The sequence below is a fragment of the Dicentrarchus labrax genome, unplaced genomic scaffold (assembly GCF_905237075.1).
Source record: "Dicentrarchus labrax unplaced genomic scaffold, dlabrax2021, whole genome shotgun sequence".
Taxonomy (NCBI): Eukaryota; Metazoa; Chordata; class Actinopteri; family Moronidae; genus Dicentrarchus; species Dicentrarchus labrax.
Window position 1 is genome coordinate 21598066 of NW_026136703.1, and position 27718 is coordinate 21625783.

At 37.7% G+C, this 27718-nt stretch overlaps 1 protein-coding gene and 1 gene segment (V, D, J or C); one reads left to right on the top strand and one right to left on the bottom strand.

Moving 5' to 3' along the window:
- Positions 1-27718, top strand: part of LOC127360258 (T cell receptor beta chain MC.7.G5) — a gene marked incomplete in the record, with an annotated part of 299553 nt that overhangs the window by 136400 nt on the left and 135435 nt on the right.
- The window catches only part of LOC127360568 (immunoglobulin lambda constant 1-like), a 35856-nt gene continuing 9465 nt past the window's right edge, over positions 1328-27718 (bottom strand). The window contains 2 exon segments of the C gene segment in view: positions 1328-1817; positions 24647-24665. Coding sequence covers positions 1620-1817; positions 24647-24665 — 217 coding nt within the window.

Consider the following 27718-nt stretch of genomic DNA (forward strand, 5'->3'; position numbering starts at 1 on the left):
CAGCACTAAAATGTGTTATTTATCACAGTAAACAATGTAAGCAAATTAATAGACAGACAAACAGACATATCATACCAACCACAGTGGACACAAACTCATCTTTTAATCCTCAACTGCACTTCTAATATAATCTATACGTATTCCATTAAGATCATAGATGGTGTAAATCCAAGCAGTATTTCTCCTGATTTTGTGTCCCACGTTGCCTTCAGTGTGTTGAGAGCAGAGAAATCATTTCCATAGAGAGGAGGCTTTGCATCGTCAGCTGATCCTCCAGTGAACTGAGAAGGTTTATAGTCCTGTGAGTTCAACACTGCAGGACTCAGATCTGTCAGTCAACACAGCAGAAACCACAACCACCATGACTCTCATCACCATCCTCATCTGGACGCTGGCCTGCTGCTGTTTTACAGGTTCATTCACTCAGCAACATTTCAAACATGATGTGCTGCCTTTTCTCTCATTTCTTTCTGCTGATAAATGAATGATTTGTTTTTGTCTGCAGGATGCAGCGGTCAGGTGACTGTGACTCAGCCTCCAGTAAAGACATCTACTCCAGGATCCACTGTCACTATCAGCTGTAAAACAAACCCTCCTACTCATTCCAACTGTGATAATCTTGGTCAATGTATGTTCTGGTTTCAACAGAAATCTGGACAGCCTCCAAAGCTCCTAATAAGACATGTCAGCATAAGTCATTCAGGAACACCAGCTCGGTTTAGCGGCAGTGGAAGCAGCTCTGACTTCACTTTGACCATCAGTGGAGTTCAGACTGAAGATGCAGCAGTTTATTACTGTGAGAGTGTCCATAATGGCCCAGTGTTCACACAGTGATTTAGAGCCGTACAAAACCTCCCTCAGTAGAGTGAAAGTGAAAACAGCCTCCTACAGGTGCAGAGAGTTGGTGAAGAGAAAACTGGTCCAGTGAACACAAGAGTCATTAAGCAGAAAAACAATGAATCTAAATATAACTGAAACAAGCTCACTAATGGTTTTCCATATACAGTTATAAACTTCCATCCTTGTCACTTAATTCAGTCTCTTTATGAGCTAGCTGGTAAAGTTTAATTCTTGGTCCATAGTCAACTGAAAACCTTTTCTTGTACTGAAAACAATCTTAAATGAAAAGCGTCTAAAGGATTATTCTTCATATAAAAAATATGATGACTAATAATTTAATTCTAAAAATGCAGTAATTCCTATCAAATTGTTACAAAGTTATTCAAACACAACCATCACCTGAGTATAGTATAATATTAGGTATAAAAGGAGATGATCAAGAAAGAGTTTTTCATAATGAATATTTCAGAAATAAAACGACATTGACTCATTATAATCCACAGATTTATTTAATGATGTTTAATGTTTATCCCACATTTTTGATAAATTAACAGTTTCTTTTGGAGTGAAACTAATACATTTAATTTCGAATTTGAAAAGTGAAGAACATAAAGAAGCATATGCAGAAGATCAGTATTAGAAAGCAACATGCAAACTAAACCACTGAGTAGAAAGCTATGAAGCCTGCAGAAATATGTGAACAGAGGAGATCTGCAGCTTCATCAAGATCTCTATCAAAGAAGCAGCATCATTTCCAGACAGGAAGTGTCGCTGAAGCTCTACTCTGAACAGCGGTCAGGGTCCAGGGTTTGAGTGACAGGGCTCTGTCCACTCAGACTGGCCTCACAGCTCACTGAGCCCGCCTTCCTCCACTGGTCTGCAGAGAGGCTCAGGGTGCTGCTCCAGCTGTAGTGGCCGTCCCTCCCCAGGACCTCCAGGCTGTGTGACACCCCTGAGGAGCTGCTGCTGCCCCCCACCTTCCAGCCCAGACTCCAGGTTGAGGGGAAGCCCCCGCTGGCCAGACACACCAGTGTGGCACTGTCCTTCTGCAGCTCCTCTCTGGAGGGGGAGGGACGGTCAGGGTGGGACGCACCACACCCACTGGAGGAGAGGAGTGGGGAGGATAGGGGGGAGAAAGTAAGAAGAGTGAAGGCTTGGTAACAAATACAAACTACATACTAGTAATTTTCTATATTTGATCCAATAAAACAGAATAACTTGTGCTGCTGTTGCACTCATAAATCACTCAGTATCAGAGTACCAGAATACTTTGGAAACATGTTCTTACCAGTTATAGAGAATATTTCTACCAACATTGTTTTAAAACAAATGTCTCACACTGATACACATACAAGCCAATACAGATATCAAAATATACTATATAATGGTTGTTGATCCAGAGTAGAAGATACAAGAATAACCAGAATATCATAACATTTATTTTAAAGTATAGTATAGGATCCCTTCTCTTGCTTACTGGAACATTGTCCTCTTAATGTTCCCCCAGTCTCAATCTCTACTCTGGTGTAGCAAAGAACAAAAATATTTAACCATCAGACACATGATTCAAGTGTAAATGCAACTAAAAAGGTTAATTGATGATGACTATTGATGACATCTTCATCTGTGTTTCATAATGTGTGACAGTGAATAACTCATCCCTGTGATGATTTTTTTTTCTGTTTAAACTGACAGAGCTGAAACACTCATGTGAATACAGTTAAAACCTTTGTCATCTGTCTCTTTCACTTCCTTTTCACTACATGTAAAATGAATGAACCGTGAACACAAAGATAAGCTGCATTTAACGATAAGATCATGTTTGTGTTTAACAGGAATCACATTTTAAAAACAATTTTAACTTTAATTAATGAAATTAATGAATTAAATTGTTTTCAGTTAAACTATTTATTTGTTGTTTCTGTACATTTTTAATGTTAAATAAATGTTGGTTTCTGTGAGGTTTACTCTCAGATGGTGAGATCAGCCTTATTTGCTAAAATAACAAAAATAATCAACAACATACAAACACTGAACTCATTCAATATTTGATAATAGTTATATTTGCTATATGTTGTATGAAATAAAATCTCTGGCACTTACAGTCAACGATGAGTTTGGTTCCTCCACCAAAAGTCCTCCACAGTGATACAAACTCATTAAGTGGCCGTACAAAAACCTCCTGCACTGTGAACAAGCATCTATCCACTGAAAACACTCTCTGATCTTACTAATAACACAGAAAGAATAAACTATATTGAAATTTGTGTATAAATAAATATTATTTTTTTTACTTTTCTACATCTGATATGGAAACTATTACAGTCACCTTGTAAAAAAGTCATTTGTTTCACAGTTTTATATCAGTTTTTAAATAATCAAATGCACCTGATGATTTAAATAATAGTATTTTACAAACTCATATTAAGCAAAACTGAAATGTGTTCATATTTATTTATCTACAGTAAACAATGTAAGTAAATTAAAGGCAGACAAACAGACATATCATACCACCCACAGTGGACACAAACTTATCCTTAAATCCTCAACTGCACTGCTAATATAAATATTTCCTTGTATTCTATTAAGATCATAGATGGTGTAAATCCAAGCAGTATTTCTCCTGATTTTGTGTCCCACGTTGCCTTCAGTGTGTTGAGAGCAGAGAAATCATTTCCATAGAGAGGAGGCTTTGCATCGTCAGCTGATCCTCCAGTGAACTGAGAAGGTTTATAGTCCTGTGAGTTCAACACTGCAGGACTCAGATCTGTCAGTCAACACAGCAGAAACCACAACCACCATGACTCTCATCACCATCCTCATCTGGACGCTGGCCTGCTGCTGCCTTAGAGGTCAGAATTGTTATTAAAGAAATTCAGTATTTTTTAACTCTGAAATGAAATACAGATTTATCCCAGTTAAAGCAGTTAAATTATTAACAATCCCAGTTCTGATTGCTTAACTTCTCTTTTTTTCCCTAATTTTTTCAGGATCTAATGGTCAAGTGACTGTGAATCAACCTGCTGTAGTCACATCTTCACTTGGATCCTCAGTCACTCTGACCTGTAAAACCAACCCAAAGGTTTCTGTTTGGTCAGATGGAGATAGTAGAGTACACTGGTATCAGCAGAAATCTGGAGAAGCTCCTAAATTGGTCATCAACTTGGGTAAAAATCCTACAAGCGAGTTTTCTTCTAGATTCTCTGGCAGAGGAGACGGAGTGAACGCTGAGATGACCATCAGTGGAGTTCAGACTGCAGATGCAGCAGTTTATTACTGTCAGGGTGCTCATGAAATAAACAGTGCTTGGGTGTTCACACAGTGATTTGTCGTCGTACAAAAACCTCCCTCAGTCAGACTGCAGAGACACTGAGCTGTTACAGCAGGAACCGACTGCAGCTGCTGAAGAGGAAGAGACTCTGACACAGACCACTGAACACAGAGCTGACAGTAACCTCACCAAGCACAAACTTTATTGTCATCTCTGGTTTTCCTTTCAAAGTATTTTTAAATAATTTTTAAACTTAAGCAGATACTGGATACATTAGTCCAGTGATCAGGCCTCTAACTGCAACAGTGTTGTTTATTCTATGCCCCAATTCAGAAAGTATTTTTCTGTATCACCTGTAACCACCTTCCCCAAACCATTCAGAAATTAGCTTTTATTTCTGAGCCAAAAATATGTTGCTTTAGACTTTTAGACCATCGTATTTAGAGAAGCTACTTGGCCCCAAACCAGTAAATGCCACTAGAATATTCCTATTGACTATATCTCTGGATATTTTGGCTCGCTGTCTGCTGTGATCCTGATAAAAAAACATTTAGATCTTGGACCTGGTTCCTGTTCTTCCAGGACTTTCCTAAATCAAACATAATTCAAACCAAACTAAAAAAAAAGGGACTAATATGAATAAAACTAATGTCTAAAGTCTGTATCAAATGAAATCACTGTTTAGACCAGAATACTTTGGAAACATGTTCTTACCAGTTATAGAGAATATTTCTACCAACATTGTTTTAAAACAAATGTCTCACACTGATAGACATACAAGCCAATACAGATATCAAAATATACTATATAATGGTTGTTGATCCAGAGTAGAAGATACAAGAATAACCAGAATATCATAACATTTATTTTAAAGTATAGTATAGGATCCCTTCTCTTGCTTACTGGAACATCGTCCTCTTAATGTTCCCCCAGTCTCAATCTCTACTCTGGTGTAGCAAAGAACAAAAATATTTAATATTTGATCCCCAGCTCCTCTCTGGTCCCCATATTGATTGTTTTTGTAAACTTTGATTCGTGATTACTTCCGCACACACATTATATTGTCCAATTCTAACCTGTGGCGACAAATGAACTCAAACAAGGATTAAACTACTTTCTCTGACTGTTAGAGTTTTAGTCAAGTCGAGTCAGTCAAGTCAAGTTAGCTTTATTTTCAAAATATGCTATATGCACAACATACAGCACAGATGAAATTACAGTCCTGGACACATATTAAATATGTTAAATATGTTTGTGTGAATCTTCAGTGAGAACAGATTTGACCTGAAACTGATGTAACTGCAGACAGGTGAATTTCTTTTGGAATTTGAACCAAACACATATATTTGTTTGACTATGAAGGTGGTGCTTTGAATGACTGAATGCATCACTGCACCTAAACCAGTTTAAGATGAACCACTGAGACAAGTGTGTGCAGTCTGTCTGACAGTGAGATTAATCATCATGATGATGTTACTGACTCCACTGCTGACCACGCTGCTGTTAGGACTTCAAGGTGAGAAGTAGTGAGTTTCTTTTATGACCAGTTTGCTGTTATTGTGGAATCTAGGCTTTGAAAATGTTCAATAAAAAGTTAAAATAAAAAGTTATTTTCATTTCTGTGCTAACGGAAATACATTTTCATGCACAAATTTCTTAAAAATGTATTTAAACTTTCATTTAATCTCCAGGATCAGATGCCAATCCATCTGTGACTCAGTCTCCTGTATCAAAGTCTGTTGGTGTGGGACAGACAGTCTCTCTGAGCTGTACAGCCAGTACAGGAGTTGATGATGATCTCAGTTGGTACCTGCAGAAACCTGAACAACCTCCCAAACTGTTGTTTTACAAAATAAGTAGCCGTCAGTCTGGTACACCGAGTCGTTTCAGCAGCAGTGGATCTGAACCTGAATTCACTCTGACAATCAGTGGGGTGCAGACTGAGGATGCAGGAGACTACTACTGTATGGGAGCATATACAAGTGGGTCTCACAGTGATTTATCGTCGTACAAAAACCTCCTTCAGTCAGACCACATACAGTTTGCTGTGTTGCAGCTGTGAGTTTCTGCATCAGACTGACATGGTCGACTGGTTCACTGACAATCACTCTGTAGTTTCAGAGGTGGAACGTAACAAAGTCTATTCACTCTAGTTCTGAGCACACTTTCAGATAACTGGCATGAAAGTATTTATATTCCATAAGACACTAGTGTCTTTCCAAAGAATACAACACAAAGCTTTTACTTGTACTTTCATTGAGAATTATGTAATTTATTTTCTTAATTTTAAAGTCAGTCAGAAAAACAGAAATACTCTGATGCATCTTGTACATTTGTACTTCCCTTGAGAATGATACCATACATTTTCTTAAATGAAAATGATAATGTAAATGTTTTGCTCTAATGTATTTTTGTTTTGGCAGTTCAGGTTTTAGTTAGATGATAGATTCCCATCTTCAAGGTTTCCCTGTAGACCCTCTCAAAAGACACCATAACGTTACATCCTACAGAAATTATGTGAAGTTCATAATCAGTCAAAGAGGAAGTGAAAGTCAGATTTACATGAACATGATATCTGACTTTTGTTCCTCCAAGAATAAAACAACGGCAGATGTAACAAACAGTAATGATTTATTTAAAATCCATAAAAATGACTATCAGATAAAACGTGAGAGCATGAAATATTTATTTCTCTGACAAAAGCACAAAGAATACAGCATGTGACTGTAATAAAGTATAAATGTTTAAGGAAAGAATTGAAGACAAATTAAATGCAGAATGTCACGTGTTAGTTAAGCAGACCTTCAATACAGCATGTTGGATTTGTTTCTAAGGGCAGAATTTGTCTCAGCAGATTCAGTGATGTTGTTTCTTTACTCTGAGCAGCGGTCAAGGTCCAGGGTTTGAGTGACAGGGCTCTGTCCACTCAGACTGGCCTCACAACTCACTGAGCCCGCCTTCCTCCACTGGTCTGCAGAGAGGCTCAGGGTGCTGCTCCAGCTGTAGTGGCAGTCCCTCCCCAGGACCTCCAGGCTGTGTGACACCCCTGAGGAGCTGCTGCTGCCCCCCACCTTCCAGCCCAGACTCCAGGTTGAGGGGAAGCCCCCGCTGGCCAGACACACCAGTGTGGCACTGTCCTTCTGCAGCTCCTCTCTGGAGGGGGGTAGGACGGTCAGGGTGGGACGCACCACACCCACTGGAGGAGAGGATTGGGGAGGAGAGGGGGGAGAAAAGAGAAAGTAATAAGAGTGAAGGCTTGGTAACAAATACAAACTACATACTAGTAATTTTCTATATTTGATCCAATAAAACAGAATAACTTGTGCTGCTGTTGCACTCATAAATCACTCAGTATCAGACCATCAGACACATGATTCAAGTGTAAATGCAACTGAAAAGGTAAATTGATGATGATTATTGATGACATCTTCATCTGTGTTTCATAATGTGTGACAGTGAATAACTCATCCCTGTGATGATTTTTTTTCTGTTTAAACTGACACTGACACTCACTCACTCATGTGAATACAGTTAAAACCTTTGTCATCTGTCTCTTTCACTTCCTTTTCACTGAACCGTGAACACAAAGATAAGCTGCATTTACCGATAAGATCGTGTTCGTGTTCTTAGAAACTGTTTGAATGTTTAAAATTAATGAATGTAAATTCAAAAATTTAACTGATATTTATAAATTGATGTTATTTTTTTAACAAATGAAAATAGACAACGTTCTAATTTCAAGCATTTCTAAATGAATAATAATTCAAACTTATCATGAAAATGAACTATATAAGTCAGTTAAACAATTAATTTTTTGTTTCTTTAACATTAAGATGTTAAATAAATTTTGGTTTCTGTGAGTTTACTCTCAGATGGTGAGATCAGCCTTATTTGCTAAAATAACACAAATAATCAGCAACATACAAACACTGAACTGCTCAGAGTCTCATTCAATATTTGACAATAGTTATATTTTCAATATGTTGTATAAAATAAAAATCTCTGGTACTTACAGTCAACGATGAGTTTGGTTCCTCCACCAAAAGTGTTCCACAGTGATACAAACTCATTAAGTGGCCGTACAAAAACCTCCTGCACTGTGAACAAGCATCTATCCACTGAAAACACTCTCTGATCTTACTAATAACACAGAAAGAATAAACTTTATTGAATATACAAAACCTTTTTAGTGATAAAGATTGAAATTTCTGTATAAATAAAGATTATTCTTTACTTTTCTACACCTTACAGAGAAATGTATAAAGTCTCCTTGTAACAAAGTCATTTTTTTTACAGTTTTAAATCAGTTATTAAATAATCAAATGCACATGAAGCTTTTAAATAATAGTATTTTACAAACTCATACTAAGCAAAATTGAAATGTGTTATTTATGTACAGTAAACAATGTAAGTAAATTGAAGGCAGACAAACAAACATATCATACCAACCACAGTGGACACAAACTTATCCTTAAATCCTCAACTGCACTTCTAATATAAATATTTCCTTGTATTAAGATCATAGATGGTGTAAATCCAAGCAGTATTTCTCCTGATTTTGTGTCCCACGTTGCCTTCAGTGTGTTGAGAGCAGAGAAATCATTTCCATAGAGAGGAGGCTTTGCATCGTCAGCTGATCCTCCAGTGAACTGAGAAGGTTTATAGTCCTGTGAGTTCAACACTGCAGGACTCAGATCTGTCAGTCAACACAGCAGAAACCACAACCACCATGACTCTCATCACCATCCTCATCTGGACGCTGGCCTGCTGCTGCCTTAGAGGTCAGAATTGTTATTAAAGAAATTCAGTATTTTTTAACTCAGTTAAAGCAGTTAAATTATTAACAATCCCAGTTCTGATTGCTTAACTTCTCTTTTTCCCCCTAATTTTTTCAGGATCTAATGGTCAAGTGACTGTGAATCAACCTGCTGTAGTCACATCTTCACTTGGATCCTCAGTCACTTTGACCTGTAAAACCAACCCAAAGGTTTATGTTTGGTCAGATGGAGATAGTAGAGTACACTGGTATCAGCAGAAATCTGGAGAAGCTCCTAAGTTGGTCATCAACTTGGGTAAAAATCCTACAAGCGAGTTTTCTTCTAGATTCTCTGGAAGAGGAGATGGAGTGAATGCTGAGATGACCATCAGTGGAGTTCAGACTGCAGATGCAGCAGTTTATTACTGTCAGGGTGCTCACTATATAAACAGTGCTTGGGTGTTCACACAGTGATTTGTCGTCGTACAAAAACCTCCCTCAGTCAGACTGCAGAGACACTGAGCTGTTACAGCAGGAACCGACTGCAGCTGCTGAAGAGGAAGAGACTCCGATACAGACCAGTGAACACAGAGCTGACAGTAACCTCACCAAGCACAAACTACACATTCACACTAATAAATTAATAAAAGTTTTTTTGATAATCTTTATAAAATATATTTTTTTAATCTAATGACACATCGCATTCTGTTCATATTTACTGTCAAAAATAGAGAAAACGTGTATTGCCTGATAATATGAACATCAGAAAATGTACTGTTCATGTTTTATTTATTATACGTTCCTTTTGACATATGAAAATCTAAATTAACAAAATAGTGCCATCAATATTTACATAATCCAACATTTTTATTATCAATTAAAAAAACATACTGCTACAGACTATGTTTCATGTGTTTTTGCCCTGTGTTTAGCTGCCTTCTAACTACCTCTCCAGTCATTACTGATTCTGCCACTCCCACCCATGTTTCCTCTCATCTGAGCTTTCCCGGCAATCTCCTCACCTGCCTCTCATTCCCCTTATCAGTCACTCATTCATTTACTGGCGAAGCTCCACTTGCGCTGGCCTCTTTCTGCCTGTTCTGTCTGTTTTTTTACTTCTGACCTTTTTTTGGCATGATTAAAAGTTCTGAACATTACCTTACTGCCTCTGAAGGCAGCTTTCTGATTCAATCCTGTCTGTGTTTTCTGTGCCCTCACTCTGGGGCCTAATTATTATAGTGAGGTCAATAATGTCACTGTGTAGGATAACATACATTTCTTTCTCTGTGATTGACTTTTTGGCAATATTGAAATTTTGAAATACATTTGTTGATGAGATTATGAAATGTTTTCTTATTTGGTGTAATAATATTTAATGGTCATTTTGTATCTTTGCTTTTTAGCAAATGTGCAAGTCTCTTTGTGGCCATAGGGAAAACCTACCACTTTAATGTTTAATGTTTCTACATATTGGATTTTAAATGGCAGGGGAAAAGGGGGAAAAAATAAAAATTTAAGTGGAGAATGGGTTAATTTTGCAATCATTAATATATTTTTTTACACATGCAACACTGGAGAATGTAGGACCTCAAAATAAGGAAATAATGCAAATGTCAAAATGTTCTTCATCAAAATTAGCATTTAGCTTTTAAATCCTCTTTTATAAGATAATCATATGTTTTTGATATAAAATCTTAGTCATAAAATAAATGTAAGAATATACTTCCCCATGGGGAAATACATTCTCTGCATTTGACCCATCTTAAGTACTTTAAAGAATGGGCACAGATGGAGGGGAAAACCAGAACACCCAGAGGAAAGATAGAGAGAACATGCAAACACCACACAGAAAGGCCTGCCCCAACCGGGAGTCAAACCTTCAGGAGCTTCTTGCTAGGAGATAACAGTGCTAACGACTGAATGCTAATAATAGCCTAGGAAAATAAAACATATTTTCTGAAAATAAAAGCCTGGTGACACTGAGGTTAAGTTACATTAATAGTGTCTGTTTGAATGTATAATTTATTTGTCCTATTATCACAACTGAAACATGATGAACAGATTGATACATGATCATGAAAATACTTAATACAAAATCAATATCATGTTGTCCCCAGCAGAGGGCAGCCTGCATCTATTTATGAGCACAAAGGCTTCTGGGAGACTTTGCAAAGTCTGAAACATTCTGAGAGATGAAGAACAGAAAGTCTAAAGTTTCTACATTTGCTTAATCAGTCCACAGGGAGATGGAACCTATACTTACTCCACCTCATCTCTTCCTCACAGTTTGACAAAGACAGGTGTGTCCACATATGTTTTGCATGATTTTAAAGCATCACTGCTCCTCAGAGTTTAAGTTCTGATGTCACAGAGAGTCTGAACTGTTTTCATGCAGTCACTCTGAAAACTGCATCAGGATGAAGTTGCCAATAACTCTGTTTGTCATGTTGGGTTTTCTGAGTCAGGATGAGAAGATTTTATACAATTTATCAAAACCTGTTAAATTGTTATTTTCAGTGTAAATATCACTTACCTTGCCTTTTACCTCAAATCTGTTTTAATCAATGACTATTAATTTATTATAATCTGAACTGCTGATTCTCAAGATTTATATTTCATTTTTCATTTCAGAGTCTTCTGCAAACAATTTTCTGACTCAGACTGACAAATCCAAGTCTGTTAGTCCTGGAGGGACTGTGACCATCAGCGCCACAGGGAGTTCAGATATTGGTGCTGATCTCAGTTGGTACCTTCAGAAATCTGGACAGGCTCCCAACCTTCTTATATACCGGGCATCAACTCTAAACTCGGGAACTCCGTCTCGATTCAGCGGCAGTAGATCTGGTTCTCACTACACTCTGACCATCAGTGTTGTTCAGGCTGAAGATGCTGGAGATTATTAATGTCTGGGCTACCATGGTGGAGCGTTCACACAGTGATCTAGAGCCGTACAAAAACCTCCTTCAGTTTGAGTGAAGTGAAATCGGCCTGCTGCAGGTGCAGAGGGTTGGTGAAGAGACTGTGAAGAGGATAAATCGTTCAGTGCACACAACAGTCATCAAGCAGAACCACAATGAATCTAAATAAAACTGAAACAGACTCACAGACACTCTTCCATATACAGTTTTTATAGTCACTTGAATTTGTTTATGAGTATGCTGGAAAAGTTAAATTAATTTTGTACTATAGCCACATTGTCTCTACCAAAAGCTGCATAAAACAAGATAAAATGACAGAAGCCCAAACAAGCAAATATTTCTAATAATTTAATCCGGGTGATTTTGTTCTCAAAATGCAATATAATTAGAAACTCATATTAAGCAGTGTTAAAAATATAATATTTATTTACAGTAAAACCTGTAAGTAAATGAAAGGCAGACAAACAGCTTTGTCATGGTTCATGGTTGCTGGTATCACATCTACAGTGCCCACCATCTCTGCTTAAGTGCCATTGAGCAAGGCACCGAACCCTGAAACTGCTCCAGAGGCTCTTAGTTGTATGTATGGGCAATAAAATTATAATTTATAATTTTTACTCTTTGTAACATAAAAGACCAACAACTTCATAAAGTTATTTATCAGTTCAAGCTTAATTAGCAAAAACATCAATCATCAACATGACAGTTATTAAGCACACTCACATCTAGCTGCTGAGCTACACACATTACTCTTTAAGTTGTTGTTGTCCAACACTTTACAGCAGTGTTGTTCTCTGTCTCACAAAGCTTTAGTTTCCTCTACAAACATTAAAACTCATATCGATCAGAGCAGCAGGTTTGTTCCTTCTGCTCCCCCCACACAGAGCTCCTGTCCTGGGCTTCAGGGAGCCCGTCTAGCCCTCACACTGGCTCCTGTGGAGGGACTGGGTCTGACTGTGGTCATGATGAAGGACCTTGCAGGAGTACAGCTCTCCTTTCATCCAGCGCTCCTGGCTCAGGCTCAGGGTGCTGCTGCTGCTGTAGCGTCCGCTCTTCTCCTCCTCTGAGCTGGTCTGGACCCCCTCTGTCACCTCTGTACCGTCCACCTCCCAGCTCACCACGGCTCCCCTGAGGAGAGTAGCCGGTCAGCAGGCAGGCCAGCGTGGCCAAGCCCCCAGAGAGCTGCTCAGAGGAGGGGGGAAGCAGAGAGACTGAGGGCCTGACCATTTGGCCCGCTGGAGGGGAGAGCAGAGACACACAAGGAGCAGATTAACTTCCTCTGTAGGACAGACAGCTGAACATGAGACACTTATGATACATGACAGAGGTTAACACTGCTGTGGATTAGCTATGTGCACGATACTGTGATCAGACAGAGGCGAGGAGGTGAGACATGGGAGGAGTAAGTAAAACAAAAGGCTAAAACTTGATTCAATTTTGACATTTATAATAATGAATCGTCTACTGTGGCACTGAGAATTAGACAATGAATGCAACATGACTTACGTGTAAATGTAATAGATATTTGTAATAATTGATCCTAGATTTTAACGTCAGTTTGTGACAGTAAGTAATTATTCCCTGCAATGATTTTCTTGTTTTAAAAACATAATGTCTGTATTCAGTTAAAGACTTCGTCATCCGTCTGTTTCACTTCCTTTTCACCACTTTAAACTAACGAACTGTGAACACAAACTGCAGCTACACTGTACGTACAAAGAAACTCACTTATTTGTTTTAACAGCATTCACATCAGATTTTAAACCTAACAATTGTTTAAAATAAATAGAATTGTTTTTGCCCAAATGTTAAAATGTTGCCCAGACAAATTTTGCAACCACACTTGTGATATTTTATTGCCAAAAGACTTTTATATTGTATTTTCTTTTCAATCAAATATCTGTTAAATAACATAATCTATAATACTAAAAAAATATGTATCTCTGCATAAAGTTTGCCAAAAAATGACATCAGCCAAGTTTGAATAATAATTTAAAAAATGAATAAAATACAACATATAAAATACCCACATTTATTTCTTCTTTTACCAAATTATGCATGCAAAATGCATAATAATCTGTACAAAAGAAATCTCTGGTACTTACAGTTTATGATGAGTTTCGTTCCTCTACCAAAAGTCCTCAACAGTGATACAAGTGGCAATACAAAAAACTCCTGCACTGTGAACAAGCATCTATCCACTGAAAACACTCTCTGGTCTTACTAATAACACAGAAAGAATATACGTATATAAGTATTTACAAAACCTTTTTTGGTGATGTAGATTGAAATTTGTGTATAAATAAAGATTATTTTTTACTTTTCTACATCTGTCAGAGAAATGATTACAGCCTCATTTTAACAAAGTAATTCTTTTCACAGTTTTATATCAATTATTAAATGATCAAATGCACATGATGCTTTTAAATAACAGTATTTTACAAACTCATATTAAACAGAACTAAAATGGTTTTATTTATCTACAGTAAACAAGTAAATTAAAGGCAGACAAACAGACATATCATACCAACCACAGTGGACACAAACTCATCTTTTAATCCTCAACTGCACTTCTAATATAATCTATATGTATTTCATTAAGATCATAGATGGTGTAAATCCAAGCAGTATTTCTCCTGATTTTGTGTCCCACGTTGCCTTCAGTGTGTTGAGAGCAGAGAAATCATTTCCATAGAGAGGAGGCTTTGCATCGTCAGCTGATCCTCCAGTGAACTGAGAAGGTTTATAGTCCTGTGAGTTCAACACTGCAGGACTCAGATCTGTCAGTCAACACAGCAGAAACCACAACCACCATGACTCTCATCACCATCCTCATCTGGACGCTGGCCTGCTGCTGTTTTACAGGTTCATTCACTCAGCAACATTTCAAACATGATGTGCTGCCTTTTCTCTCATTTCTTTCTGCTGATAAATGAATGATTTGTTTTTGTCTGCAGGATGCAGCGGTCAGGTGACTGTGACTCAGCCTCCTGTAAAGACATTTACTCCAGGATCCACTGTCACTATCAGCTGTAAAACAAACCAAGCTGTTGGAAAATGTAGCGGTATTGATTGTATGTTCTGGTATCAACAAAAGTCTGGACAGCCTCCAAAGCTCCTAATAAGACATGTCAGCATAAGTCATTCAGGAACACCAGCTCGGTTTAGTGGCAGTGGAAGCAGCTCTGACTTCACTTTGACCATCAGTGGAGTTCAGACTGAAGATGCAGCAGTTTATTACTGTCAGAGTGTCCATAATGGCCCAGTGTTCACACAGTGATTTAGAGCCGTACAAAAACCTCCCTCAGTAGGAGTGAAAGTGAAAACAGCCTCCTGCAGGTGCAGAGAGTTGGTGAAGAGAAAAACTGGTCCAGTGAACACAAGAGTCATTAAGCAGAACCACAATGAATCTAAATATAACTGAAACAAGCTCAATAATGGTGTTCCATATACAGTTGTAAACTTCCATCCTTGTCACTTAATTCAGTCTCTTTATGAGCTAGCTGGTAAAGTTTAATTCTTGGTCCATAGTCAACTGAAAACCTTTTCTTGTACTGAAAACAATCTTAAATGAAAAGCGTCTAAAGGATTATTCTTCATATAAAAAAATATGATGACTAATTATTTAATTCTCAAAATGCAGTAATTCCTATCAAATTGTTACAAAGTTATTCAAACACAACCATCACCTGAGTATAGTATAATATTAGGTATAAAAAGGAGATGATCAAGAAAGAGTTTTTCATAATGAATATTTCAGAAATAAAACGACATTGACTCATTATAATTCCACAGATTTATTTAATGATGTTTAATGTTTATCCCACATTTTTGATAAATTAACAGTTTCTTTTGGAGTGAAACTAATACATTTAATTTCGAATTTGAAAAGTGAAGAACATAAAGAAGCATATGCAGAAGATCAGTATTAGAAAGCAACATGCAAACTAAACCACTGAGTAGAAAGCTATGAAGCCTGCAGAAATATGTGAACAGAGGAGATCTGCAGCTTCATCAAGATCTCTATCAAAGAAGCAGCATCATTTCCAGACAGGAAGTGTCGCTGAAGCTCTACTCTGAGCAGCGGTCAGGGTCCAGGGTTTGAGTGACAGGGCTCTGTCCACTCAGACTGGCCTCACAGCTCACTGAGCCCGCCTTCCTCCACTGGTCTGCAGAGAGGCTCAGGGTGCTGCTCCAGCTGTAGTGGCCGTCCCTCCCCAGGACCTCCAGGCTGTGTGACACCCCCTGAGGAGCTGCTGCTGCCCCCCACCTTCCAGCCCAGACTCCAGGTTGAGGGGAAGCCCCCGCTGGCCAGACACACCAGTGTGGCACTGTCCTTCTGCAGCTCCTCTCTGGAGGGGGGGAGGACGGTCAGGGTGGGACGCACCACACCCACTGGAGGAGAGAGAGGGGGAGGAGAGGGGGAGAAAAGAGAAAGTAATAAGAGTGAAGGCTTGGTAACAAATACAAACTACATACTAGTAATTTTCTATATTTGATCCAATAAAACAGAATAACTTGTGCTGCTGTTGCTCTCATAAATCACTCAGTATCAGACCATCAGACACATGATTCAAGTGTAAATGCAACTAAAAAGGTAAATTGATGATGACTATTGATGACATCTTCATCTGTGTCTTATAATGTGTGACAGTGAATAACTCATCCCTGTGATGATTTTCTTCTGTTTAAACTGACAGAGCTGAAACACTCATGTGAATACAGTTAAAACCTTTGTCATCTGTCTCTTTCACTTCCTTTTCACTACATGTAAAACGAATGAACCGTGAACACAAAGATAAGCTGCATTTAACGATAAGATCAGGTTTGTGTTTTTAAAAACTGTTTGAATGTTTAAAATTAATGAATGTATATTTAAAAATTTAACTGATATTTTTAAATTGATCTGTTATTTTTTTAACACATGAAATAGACAAAGTTCTAATTTCAAGCATTTCTAAATCAATAATAATTCAAACATGAAAATGTACTATATATTTCAGTTAAACAATTTGTATTTTTTTTCTTTAAATTTTTAATGTTAAATAAATGTTGGTTTCTGTGAAGTTTACTCTCAGATGATAAAATCAGCCTTATTTGCTAAAATAACAAAAATAATCAGCAACATACAAACACTGAACTTCATCAGAGTCTCATTCAATATTTGATAATAGTTATATTTGCTATATGTTGTATAAAATAAAAATTTCTGGTACTTACAGTCAACGATGAGTTTGGTTCCTCCACCAAAAGTGTACCACAGTGATACAATTTCATTAAGTGGCCGTACAAAAACCTCCTGCACTGTGAACAAGCATCTATCCACTGAAAACACTCTCTGATCTTACTAATAACACAGAACAAAACTACTTTAAAGAATCTACAGAACTGTTTTCATGATATGGATTGAAAATATTGTATTAATTAAGATAAGTTCTTTACATTTATACAACTGATATAGAAATTATTACAGCCTCCATCTAACAAATTTGTTTGTCTCACAATTTTATATCAGCTGATATATGGTTAAATGAGCATGATTCTTTTAAAGAGTAAGAATTTAGCAGATTCATATGAAGCAAAACTGAAATGTGTTTATATTTATTTATCTACAGTAAACAATGTAAGTAAATTAAAGGCAGACAACCAGGCATATCATACCAACCACAGTGGACACAAACTTATCCTTAAATCCTCAACTGCACTTCTAATATAAATATTTCCTCGTATTCCATTAAGATCATAGATGGTGTAAATCCAAGCAGTATTTCTCCTGATTTTGTGTCCCACGTTGCCTTCAGTGTGTTGAGAGCAGAGAAATAATTTCCATAGAGAGGAGGCTTTGCATCGTCAGCTGATCCTCCAGTGAACTGAGAAGGTTTATAGTCCTGTGAGTTCAACACTGCAGGACTCAGATCTGTCAGTCAACACAGCAGAAACCACAACCACCATGACTCTCATCACCATCCTCATCTGGACGCTGGCCTGCTGCTGTTTTACAGGTTCATTCACTCAGCAACATTTCAAACATGATGTGCTGCCTTTTCTCTCATTTCTTTCTGCTGATAAATGAATGATTTGTTTTTGTCTGCAGGATGCAGCGGTCAGGTGACTGTGACTCAGCCTCTAGTGAAGACATCTACTCCAGGATCCACTGTCACTATCAGCTGTAAAACAAACCAAGCTGTTAATTTGAATTGTAACGGTGTTCTGTGTCTTCACTGGTATCAACAGAAATCTGGACAGCCTCCAAAACTCTTGATAAAATCTATTAGCACACGTAATTCAGATACACCAGATCGGTTTAGCGGCAGTGGAAGCAGTTCTGACTTCACTTTGACCATCAGTGGAGTTCAGGCTGAAGATGCAGCAGTTTATTTCTGTCAGAGTCTTCACAGTATAAACAGTGCTTATGTGTTCACACAGTGATTTGTCGTCGTACAAAAACCTCCCTCAGTCAGACTGCAGAGACACTGAGCTGTTACAGCAGGAACCGACTGCAGCTGCTGAAGAGGAAGAGACTCTGACACAGACCACTGAACACAGAGCTGACAGTAACCTCACCAAGCACAAACTACACATTCACACTAATAAATTAATAAAAGTTTTTTTTTGATAATCTTTATAAAATATATATTTTTAATCTAACGCCACATCGCATTCTGTTCATATTTACTGTCAAAAATAGAGAAAACGTGAATTGCCTGATAATATGAACATCAGAAAATGTATTGTTCATGTGTTATTTATTATATGTTCCTTTTGACATATGAAAATTTAAATTAACAAAATAGTGCCATCAATATTTACATAATCAATCCAACATTTTTATTATCAATTAAAAAAAAACATACTGCTACAGACTTTGTTTTATGTGTTTTTGCCCTGTGTTTAGCTGCCTTCTCACTACCTCTCCAGTCATTAGTGATTCTGCCACTCCCACCCCTTTTTCCTCTCATCTGAGCTTTCCCGGCAATCTCCTCACCTGCCTCTCATTCCCCTTATCAGTCACTCATTCATTTTCTGGCGAAGCTCCACTTGCGCTGGCCTCTTTCTGCCTGTTCTGTCTGTTTTTTGACTTCTGACCTTTTTTGGCATGATTAAAAGTTCTGAACATTACCTTACTGCCTCTGAAGGCAGCTTTCTGATTCAATCCTGTCTGTGTTTTCTGTGCCCTCACTCTGGGGCCTAATTATTATAGTGAGGTCAAAAATGTCACTGTGTAGGATAACATACATTTCTTTCTCTGTGATTGACTTTTTGGCAAATATTGAAATTTTGAAATACATTTTTTGATGAGATTATGAAATGTTTTCTTATTTGGTGTAATAATATATAATGGTCATTTTGTATCTTTGCTTTTTAGCAAATGTGCAAGTCTCTTTGTGGCCATAGGGAAAACCTACCACTTTAATGTTTAATGTTTCTACATATTGGATTTTAAATGGCAGGGGAAAAGGGGGAAAAAATAAAAATGTAAGTGGAGAATGGGTTAATTTTGCAATCATTAATATATTTTTTTACACATGCAACACTGTAGAATGTAGGACCTCAAAATAAGGAAATAATGCAAATGTCAAAATGTTCTTCATCAAAATTAGCATTTAGCTTTTACATCCTCTTTTATAAGATAATCAAATGTTTTTGATATAAAATCTTAGTAATAAAATAAATGTAAGAATATACTTCCCCATGGGGAAATACATTCTCTGCATTTGACCCATCTTAAGTACTTTAAAGAATGGGCACAGATGGAGGGGGAAACCAGAGCACCCAGAGGAAAGATAGAGAGAACATGCAAACACCACACAGAAAGGCCTGCCCCAACCGGGAGTCAAACCTTCAGGAGCTTCTTGCTAGGAGATAACAGTGCTAACGACTGAATGCTAATAATAGCCTAGGAAAATAAAACATATTTTCTGAAAATAAAAGCCTGGTGACACTGAGGTTAAGTTACATTAATAGTGTCTGTTTGAATGTATAATTTATTTGTCCTACTATCCCAACTGAAACATGATGAACAGATTGATACATGATCATGAAAATACTTAATACAAAATCAATATCATGTTGTCCCCAGCAGAGGGCAGCCTGCATCTATTTATGAGCACAAAGGCTTCTGGGAGACTTTGCAAAGTCAGAAACATTCTGAGAGATGAAGAACAGAAGGTCTAAAGTTTCTACATTTGCTTAATCAGTCCACAGGGAGATGGAACCTATACTTACTCCACCTCATCTCTTCCTCACAGTTTGTGTCCACATATGTTTTGCATGATTTTAAAGCATCACTGCTCCTCAGAGTTTAAGTTCTGATGTCACAGAGAGTCTGAACTGTTTTCATGCACTCACACTGAAAACTGCATCAGGATGAAGTTGCCAATAACTCTGTTTGTCATGTTGGGTTTTCTGAGTCAGGGTGAGAAGTTTTTATACAATTTATCAAAACCTGTTAAATTGTTATTTTCAGTGTAAATATCACTTACCTTGCCTTTTACCTCAAATCTGTTTTAATCAATGACTATTCATTTATTATAATCTAAACTGCTGATTCTCAAGATTTATATTTAATTTTTCATTTCAGAGTCTTCTGCAAACAATTTTCTGACTCAGACTGACAAATCCAAGTCTGTTAGTCCTGGAGGGACTGTGACCATCAGCGCCACAGGGAGTTCAAATATTGGTGCTGATCTCAGTTGGTACCTTCAGAAACCTGGACAGGCTCCCAACCTTCTTATATACCAGGCATCAACTCTAAACTCGGGAACTCCGTCTCGATTCAGTGGCAGTAGATCTGGTTCTCACTACACTCTGACCATCAGTGGTGTTCAGGCTGAAGATGCTGGAGATTATTACTGTCTGGGCAACCATGGTGGAGCATTCACACAGTGATTTAGAGCCGTACAAAAACCTCCTTCAGTTTGAGTGAAGTGAAATCGGCCTGCTGCAGGTGCAGAGGGTTGGTGAAGAGACTGTGAAGAGGATAAATGGTTCAGTGCACACAACAGTCATCAAGCAGAACCACAATGAATTTAAATAAAACTGAAACAGACTCACAGACACTCTTCCATATACAGTTTTTATAGTCACTTACTTGAATTTGTTTAAAAGTATGCTGGAAAAGTTAAATTCATTTTGTACTATAGCCACATTGTCTCCACCAAAAGCTGCATAAAACAAGATAAAATGACAGAAGGCCAAACAAGCAAATATTTCTAATAATTTAATCTGGGTGATTTTGTTCTCAAAATGCAATATAATTAGAAACTCATATTAAGCAGTGTTAAAAATATAATATTTATTTACAGTAAACCCTGTAAGTAAATGAAAAGCAGACAAACAGCTTTGTCATGGTTCATGGTTGCTGGTATCACATCTACAGTGCCCACCATCTCTGCTTAAGTGCCATTGAGCAAGGCACCGAACCCTGAAACTGCTCCAGAGGCACTGCTCCCCCCACACAGAGCTCCTGTCCTGGGCTTCAGTGACCCCCTCTAGCCCTCACACTGGCTCCTGTGGAGGGACTGGGTCTGACTGTGGTCATGATGGAGGACCTTGCAGGAGTACAGCTCTCCTTTCATCCAGCGCTCCTGGCTCAGGCTCAGGGTGCTGCTGCTGCTGTAGCGTCCGCTCTTCTCCTCCTCTGAGCTGGTCAGGACCCCCTCTGTCACCTCCGTACCGTCCACCTCCCAGCTCACCGTGGCTCCCTGAGGAGAGTAGCCGGTCAGCAGGCAGGCCAGCGTGGCCGAGCCCCCAGAGAGCTGCTCAGAGGATGGGGGAAGCAGAGAGACTGAGGGCCTGACCATGGGGCCCGCTGGAGGGGAGAGCAGAGACACACAAGGAGCAGATTAACTTCCTCTGTAGGACAGGCAGCTGAACATGAAACACTTATGATATATGACAGAGGTTAACACTACTGTGGATTAGCTGTGTGCACGATACTGTGATCAGACAGAGGCGAGGAGGTGAGACATGGGAGGAGTAAGTAAAACAAAAGGATAAAACTTGATTCAATTTTGACATTTATAATAATGAATCGTCTACTGTGGCACTGAGAATTAGACAATGAATGCAACATGACTTACGTGTAAATGTAATAGATATTTGTAATAATTGATCCTAGATTTTAACATCAGTTTGTGACAGTAAGTAATTATTCTCTGCAATGATTTTCTTGTTTTAAAAACATGATGTCTGTATTCAGTTAAAGACTTCGTCATCTGTCTGTTTCACTTCCTTTTCACCACTTTAAACTAATGAACTGTGAACACAAACTGCAGCTACACTGTACGTACAAAGAAACTCACTTATTTGTTTTAACAGCATTCACATCAGATTTTATACCTAACAATTGTTTAAAATAAATAAAATTGTTTTTGCCCAAATGTTAAAATGTTGCCCAGACAAATTTTGCAACCACACTTGTGATATTTTATCGCCAAAAGACTTTTATATTGTATTTTCTTTTCAATCAAATATCTGTTAAATAACATAATCTATAATACAAAAAAAAAATATGTATCTCTGCATAAAGTTTGCCAAAAAATGACATCAGCCAAGTTTGAATAATAATTTAAAAAATGAATAAAATACAACATATAAAATACCCACATTTATTTCTTCTTTTACCAAATTATGCATGCAAAATGCATAATAATCTGTATAAAAGAAATTTCTGGTACTTACAGTTTATGATGAGTTTCGTTCCTCTACCAAAAGTCCTCCACAGTGATACAAACTCATTAAGTGGCTGTACAAAAAACTCCTGCACTGTGAACAAGCATCTATCCATTGAAAACACTCTCTGATCTTACTAATAACACAGAAAGAATATATGTATATAAGTATTTACAAAACCTTTTTGGTGATGTAGATTGAAATTTGTGTATGAATAAAGATTATTTTTTACTTTTCTACATCTGTCAGAGAAATTATTACAGCCTCATTGTAACAAAGTAATTCTTTTCACAGTTTTATATCAATTATTAAATGATCAAATGCACATGATGCTTTTAAATAACAGTATTTTACAAACTCATATTAAACAGAACTAAAATGGTTTTATTTATCTACAGTAAACAACCTAAGTAAATTAAAGGCAGACAAACAGACATATCATACCAACCACAGTGGACACAAACTCATCTTTTAATCCTCAACTGCACTTCTAATATAATCTATATCTATTTCATTAAGATCATAGATGGTGTAAATCCAAGCAGTATTTCTCCTGATTTTGTGTCCCACGTTGCCTTCAGTGTGTTGAGAGCAGAGAAATAATTTCCATAGAGAGGAGGCTTTGCATCGTCAGCTGATCCTCCAGTGAACTGAGAAGGTTTATTGTCCTGTGAGTTCAACACTGCAGGACTCAGATCTGTCAGTCAACACAGCAGAAACCACAACCACCATGACTCTCATCACCATCCTCATCTGGACGCTGGCCTGCTGCTGTTTTACAGGTTCATTTACTCAGCAACATTTCAAACATGATGTGCTGCCTTTTCTCTCATTTCTTTCTGCTGATAAATGAATGATTTGTTTTTGTCTGCAGGATGCAGCGGTCAGGTGACTGTGACTCAGCCTCCAGTAAAGACATCTACTCCAGGATCCACTGTCACTATCAGCTGTAAAACAAACCAAGCTGTTGGAAAATGTAGCGGTATTGATTGTATGTTCTGGTATCAACAAAAGTCTGGACAGCCTCCAAAGCCCCTAATAAGACATGTCAGCATAAGTCATTCAGGAACACCAGCTCGGTTTAGTGGCAGTGGAAGCAGCTCTGACTTCACTTTGACCATCAGTGGAGTTCAGACTGAAGATGCAGCAGTTTATTACTGTGAGAGTGTCCATAATGGCCCAGTGTTCACACAGTGATTTAGAGCCGTACAAAAACCTCCCTCAGTAGGGATGAAAGTGAAAACAGCCTCCTGCAGGTGCAGAGAGTTGGTGAAGAGAAAAACTGGTCCAGTGAACACAAGAGTCATTAAGCAGAACCACAATGAATCTAAATATAACTGAAACAAGCTCAATAATGGTGTTCCATATACAGTTGTAAACTTCCATCCTTGTCACTTAATTCAGTCTCTTTATGAGCTAGCTGGTAAAGTTTAATTCTTGGTCCATAGTCAACTGAAAACCTTTTCTTGTACTGAAAACAATCTTAAATGAAAAGCGTCTAAAGGATTATTCTTCATATAAAAAATATGATGACTAATTATTTAATTCTCAAAATGCAGTAATTCCTATCAAATTGTAACAAAGTTATTCAAACACAACCATCACCTGAGTATAGTATAATATTAGGTATAAAAAGGAGATGATCAAGAAAGAGTTTTTCATAATGAATATTTCAGAAATAAAACGACATTGACTCATTATAATCCACAGATTTATTTAATGATGTTTAATGTTTATGCCACATTTTTGATAAATTAACAGTTTCTCTTGGAGTGAAACTAATATATTTAATTTCGAATTTGAAAAGTGAAGAACATAAAGAAGCATATGCAGAAGATCAGTATTAGAAAGCAACATGCAAACTAAACCACTGAGTAGAAAGCTATGAAGCCTGCAGAAATATGTGAACAGAGGAGATCTACAGCTTCATCAAGATCTCTATCAAAGAAGCAGCATCATTTCCAGACAGGAAGTGTCGCTGAAGCTCTACTCTGAGCAGTGGTCAGGGTCCAGGGTTTGAGTGACAGGGCTCTGTCCACTCAGACTGGCCACACAGCTCACTGAGCCCGCCTTCCTCCACTGGTCTGCAGAGATGCTCAGGGTGCTGCTCCAGCTGTAGTGGCCGTCCCCTCCCCCAGGACCTCCAGGCTGTGTGACACCCCCTGAGGAGCTGCTGCTGCCCCCCACCTTCCAGCCCAGACTCCAGGTTGAGGGGAAGCCCCCGCTGGCCAGACACACCAGTGTGGCACTGTCCTTCTGCAGCTCCTCTCTGGAGGGGGGGAGGACGGTCAGGGTGGGACGCACCACACCCACTGAAGGAGAGGATCGGGGAAGAGAGGGGGAGAAAAGAGAAAGTAATAAGAGTGAAGGCTTGGTAACAAATACAAACTACATACTAGTAATTTTCTATATTTGATCCAATAAAACAGAATAACTTGTGCTGCTGTTGCACTCATAAATCACTCAGTATCAGACCATCAGACACATGATTCAAGTGTAAATGCAACTGAAAAGGTAAATTGATGATGATTATTGATGACATCTTCATCTGTGTTTCATAATGTGTGACAGTGAATAACTCATCCCTGTGATGATTTTTTTTTCTGTTTAAACTGACACTGACACTCACTCACTCATGTGAATACAGTTAAAACCTTTGTCATCTGTCTCTTTCACTTCCTTTTCACTGAACCGTGAACACAAAGATAAGCTGCATTTACCGATAAGATCGTGTTCGTGTTCTTAGAAACTGTTTGAATGTTTAAAATTAATGAATGTAAATTCAAAAATTTAACTGATATTTATAAATTGATGTTATTTTTTTAACAAATGAAAATAGACAACGTTCTAATTTCAAGCATTTCTAAATGAATAATAATTCAAACTTATCATGAAAATGAACTATATATTTCAGTTAAACAATTTATTTTTTGTTTCTTTAACATTAAGATGTTAAATAAATTTTGGTTTCTGTGAGGTTTACTCTCAAATGGTGAGATCAGCCTCATTTGCTAAAATAACACAAATAATCAGCAACATACAAACACTGAACTGCTCAGAGTCTCATTCAATATTTGACAATAGTTATTTTCAGTATGTTGTATAAAATAAAAATCTCTGGTACTTACAATCAACGATGAGTTTGGTTCCTCCACCAAAAGTGTTCCACAGTGATACAAACTCATTAAGTGGCTGTACAAAAACCTCCTGCACTGTGAACAAGCATCTATCCACTGAAAACACTCTCTGATCTTACTAATAACACAGAAAGAATCAACTTTATTGAATATACAAAACCTTTTTAGTGATATAGATTGAAATTTCTGTATAAATAAAGATCATTCTTTACTTTTCTACACCTTACAGAGAAATGTATTAAAGTCTCCTTGTAACAAAGTCATTTTTTTTACAGTTTTAAATCAGTTATTAAATAATCAAATGCACATGAAGCTTTTAAATAATAGTATTTTACAAACTCATACTAAGCAAAATTGAAATGTGTTATTTATGTACAGTAAACAATGTAAGTAAATTGAAGACAGACAAATAAACATATCATACCAACCACAGTGGACACAAACTTATCCTTAAATCCTCAACTGCACTTCTAATATAAATATTTCCCTGTATTCCATTAAGATCATAGATGGTGTAAATCCAAGCAGTATTTTTCCTGATTTTGTGTCCCACGTTGCCTTCAGTGTGTTGAGAGCAGAGAAATAATTTCCATAGAGAGGAGGCTTTGCATCGTCAGCTGATCCTCCAGTGAACTGAGAAGGTTTATAGTCCTGTGAGTTCAACACTGCAGGACTCAGATCTGTCAGTCAACACAGCAGAAACCACAACCACCATGACTCTCATCACCATCCTCATCTGGACGCTGGCCTGCTGCTGTTTTACAGGTTCATTCACTCAGCAGCATTTCAAACATGATGTGCTGCCTTTTCTCTCATTTCTTTCTGCTGATAAATGAATGATTTGTTTTTGTCTGCAGGATGCAGCGGTCAGGTGACTGTGACTCAGCCTCCAGTAGTGACATCTACTCCAGGATCCACTGTCACTATCAGCTGTAAAAGCAGCCCAATTGTTAATTTGTTATGTGCTGGAGATGACTGTTTGCACTGGTATCAACAGAAATCTGGACAGCCTCCAAAGCTCCTCATAAAATCTGTGAGCACACTTCAATCAGAAACACCAGCTCGGTTTAGTGGTAGTGGAAAAGACGCTGACTTCACTTTGACCATCAGTGGAGTTCAGACTGCAGATGCAGCAGTTTATTACTGTCAGAGTTACCACGAAATAAACAGTGCTAGGGTGTTCACACAGTGATTTGTCGTCGTACAAAAACCTCCCTCAGTCAGACTGCAGAGACACTGAGCTGTTAGAGCAGGAACCGACTGCAGCTGCTGAAGAGGAAGAGACTCTGACACAGACCACTGAACACAGAGCTGACAGTAACCTCACCAAGCACAAACTTTATTCTCATCTCTGGTTTTCTTTTCAAAGTATTTTTAAATCATTTTTAAACTTAAGCAGATACTAGATACCTTAGTCCAGTGATCAGGCCTCTAACTGCAACAGCGTTGTTTATTCCATGCCCCAATTCAGAAAGTATTTTTTTGAATCACCTGTAACCACCTGCCCCAAATCATTCAGAAATTAGCTTTTATTTCTGAGCCAAAAATATGCTGCTTTAGACTTTTAGACCATCGTATTTAGAGAAGCTACTCGGCCCCAAACTAGTAAATGCCACTAGAATATTCCTATTGACTATATCTCTAGATGGTCATTATGTATTCTCAATTTTTATGATCTTTTGGCTCACTGTCTGCTGTGATCCTGATAAAAAAACATTTACATCTTGGACCTGGTTGCTGTTCTTCCAGCAAACATAATTCAAACCAAACTCAATGAACAAAACCAAAAACAAACCAAAAGACTAATATAAATAAAACTAATGTCCAAAGTCTGTATCAAATGAAATTATCGTTTAGAACAGAATACTTTGGAAACATGTTCTTACCAGTGATAGAGAATATTTCTACCAACATTGTTTTAAAACAAATGTCTCACACTGATAGACATACAAACCAATACAAATATCAAAATATACTATATAATGGTTGTTGATCCAGAGTAGAAGATACAAAAATAACCAGAATATCATAACATTTATTTTAAAGTATAGTATAGGATCCCTTCTCTTGCTTACTGGAACATTTGTCCTCTTAATCTTCCCCCAGTCTCAATCTCTACTCT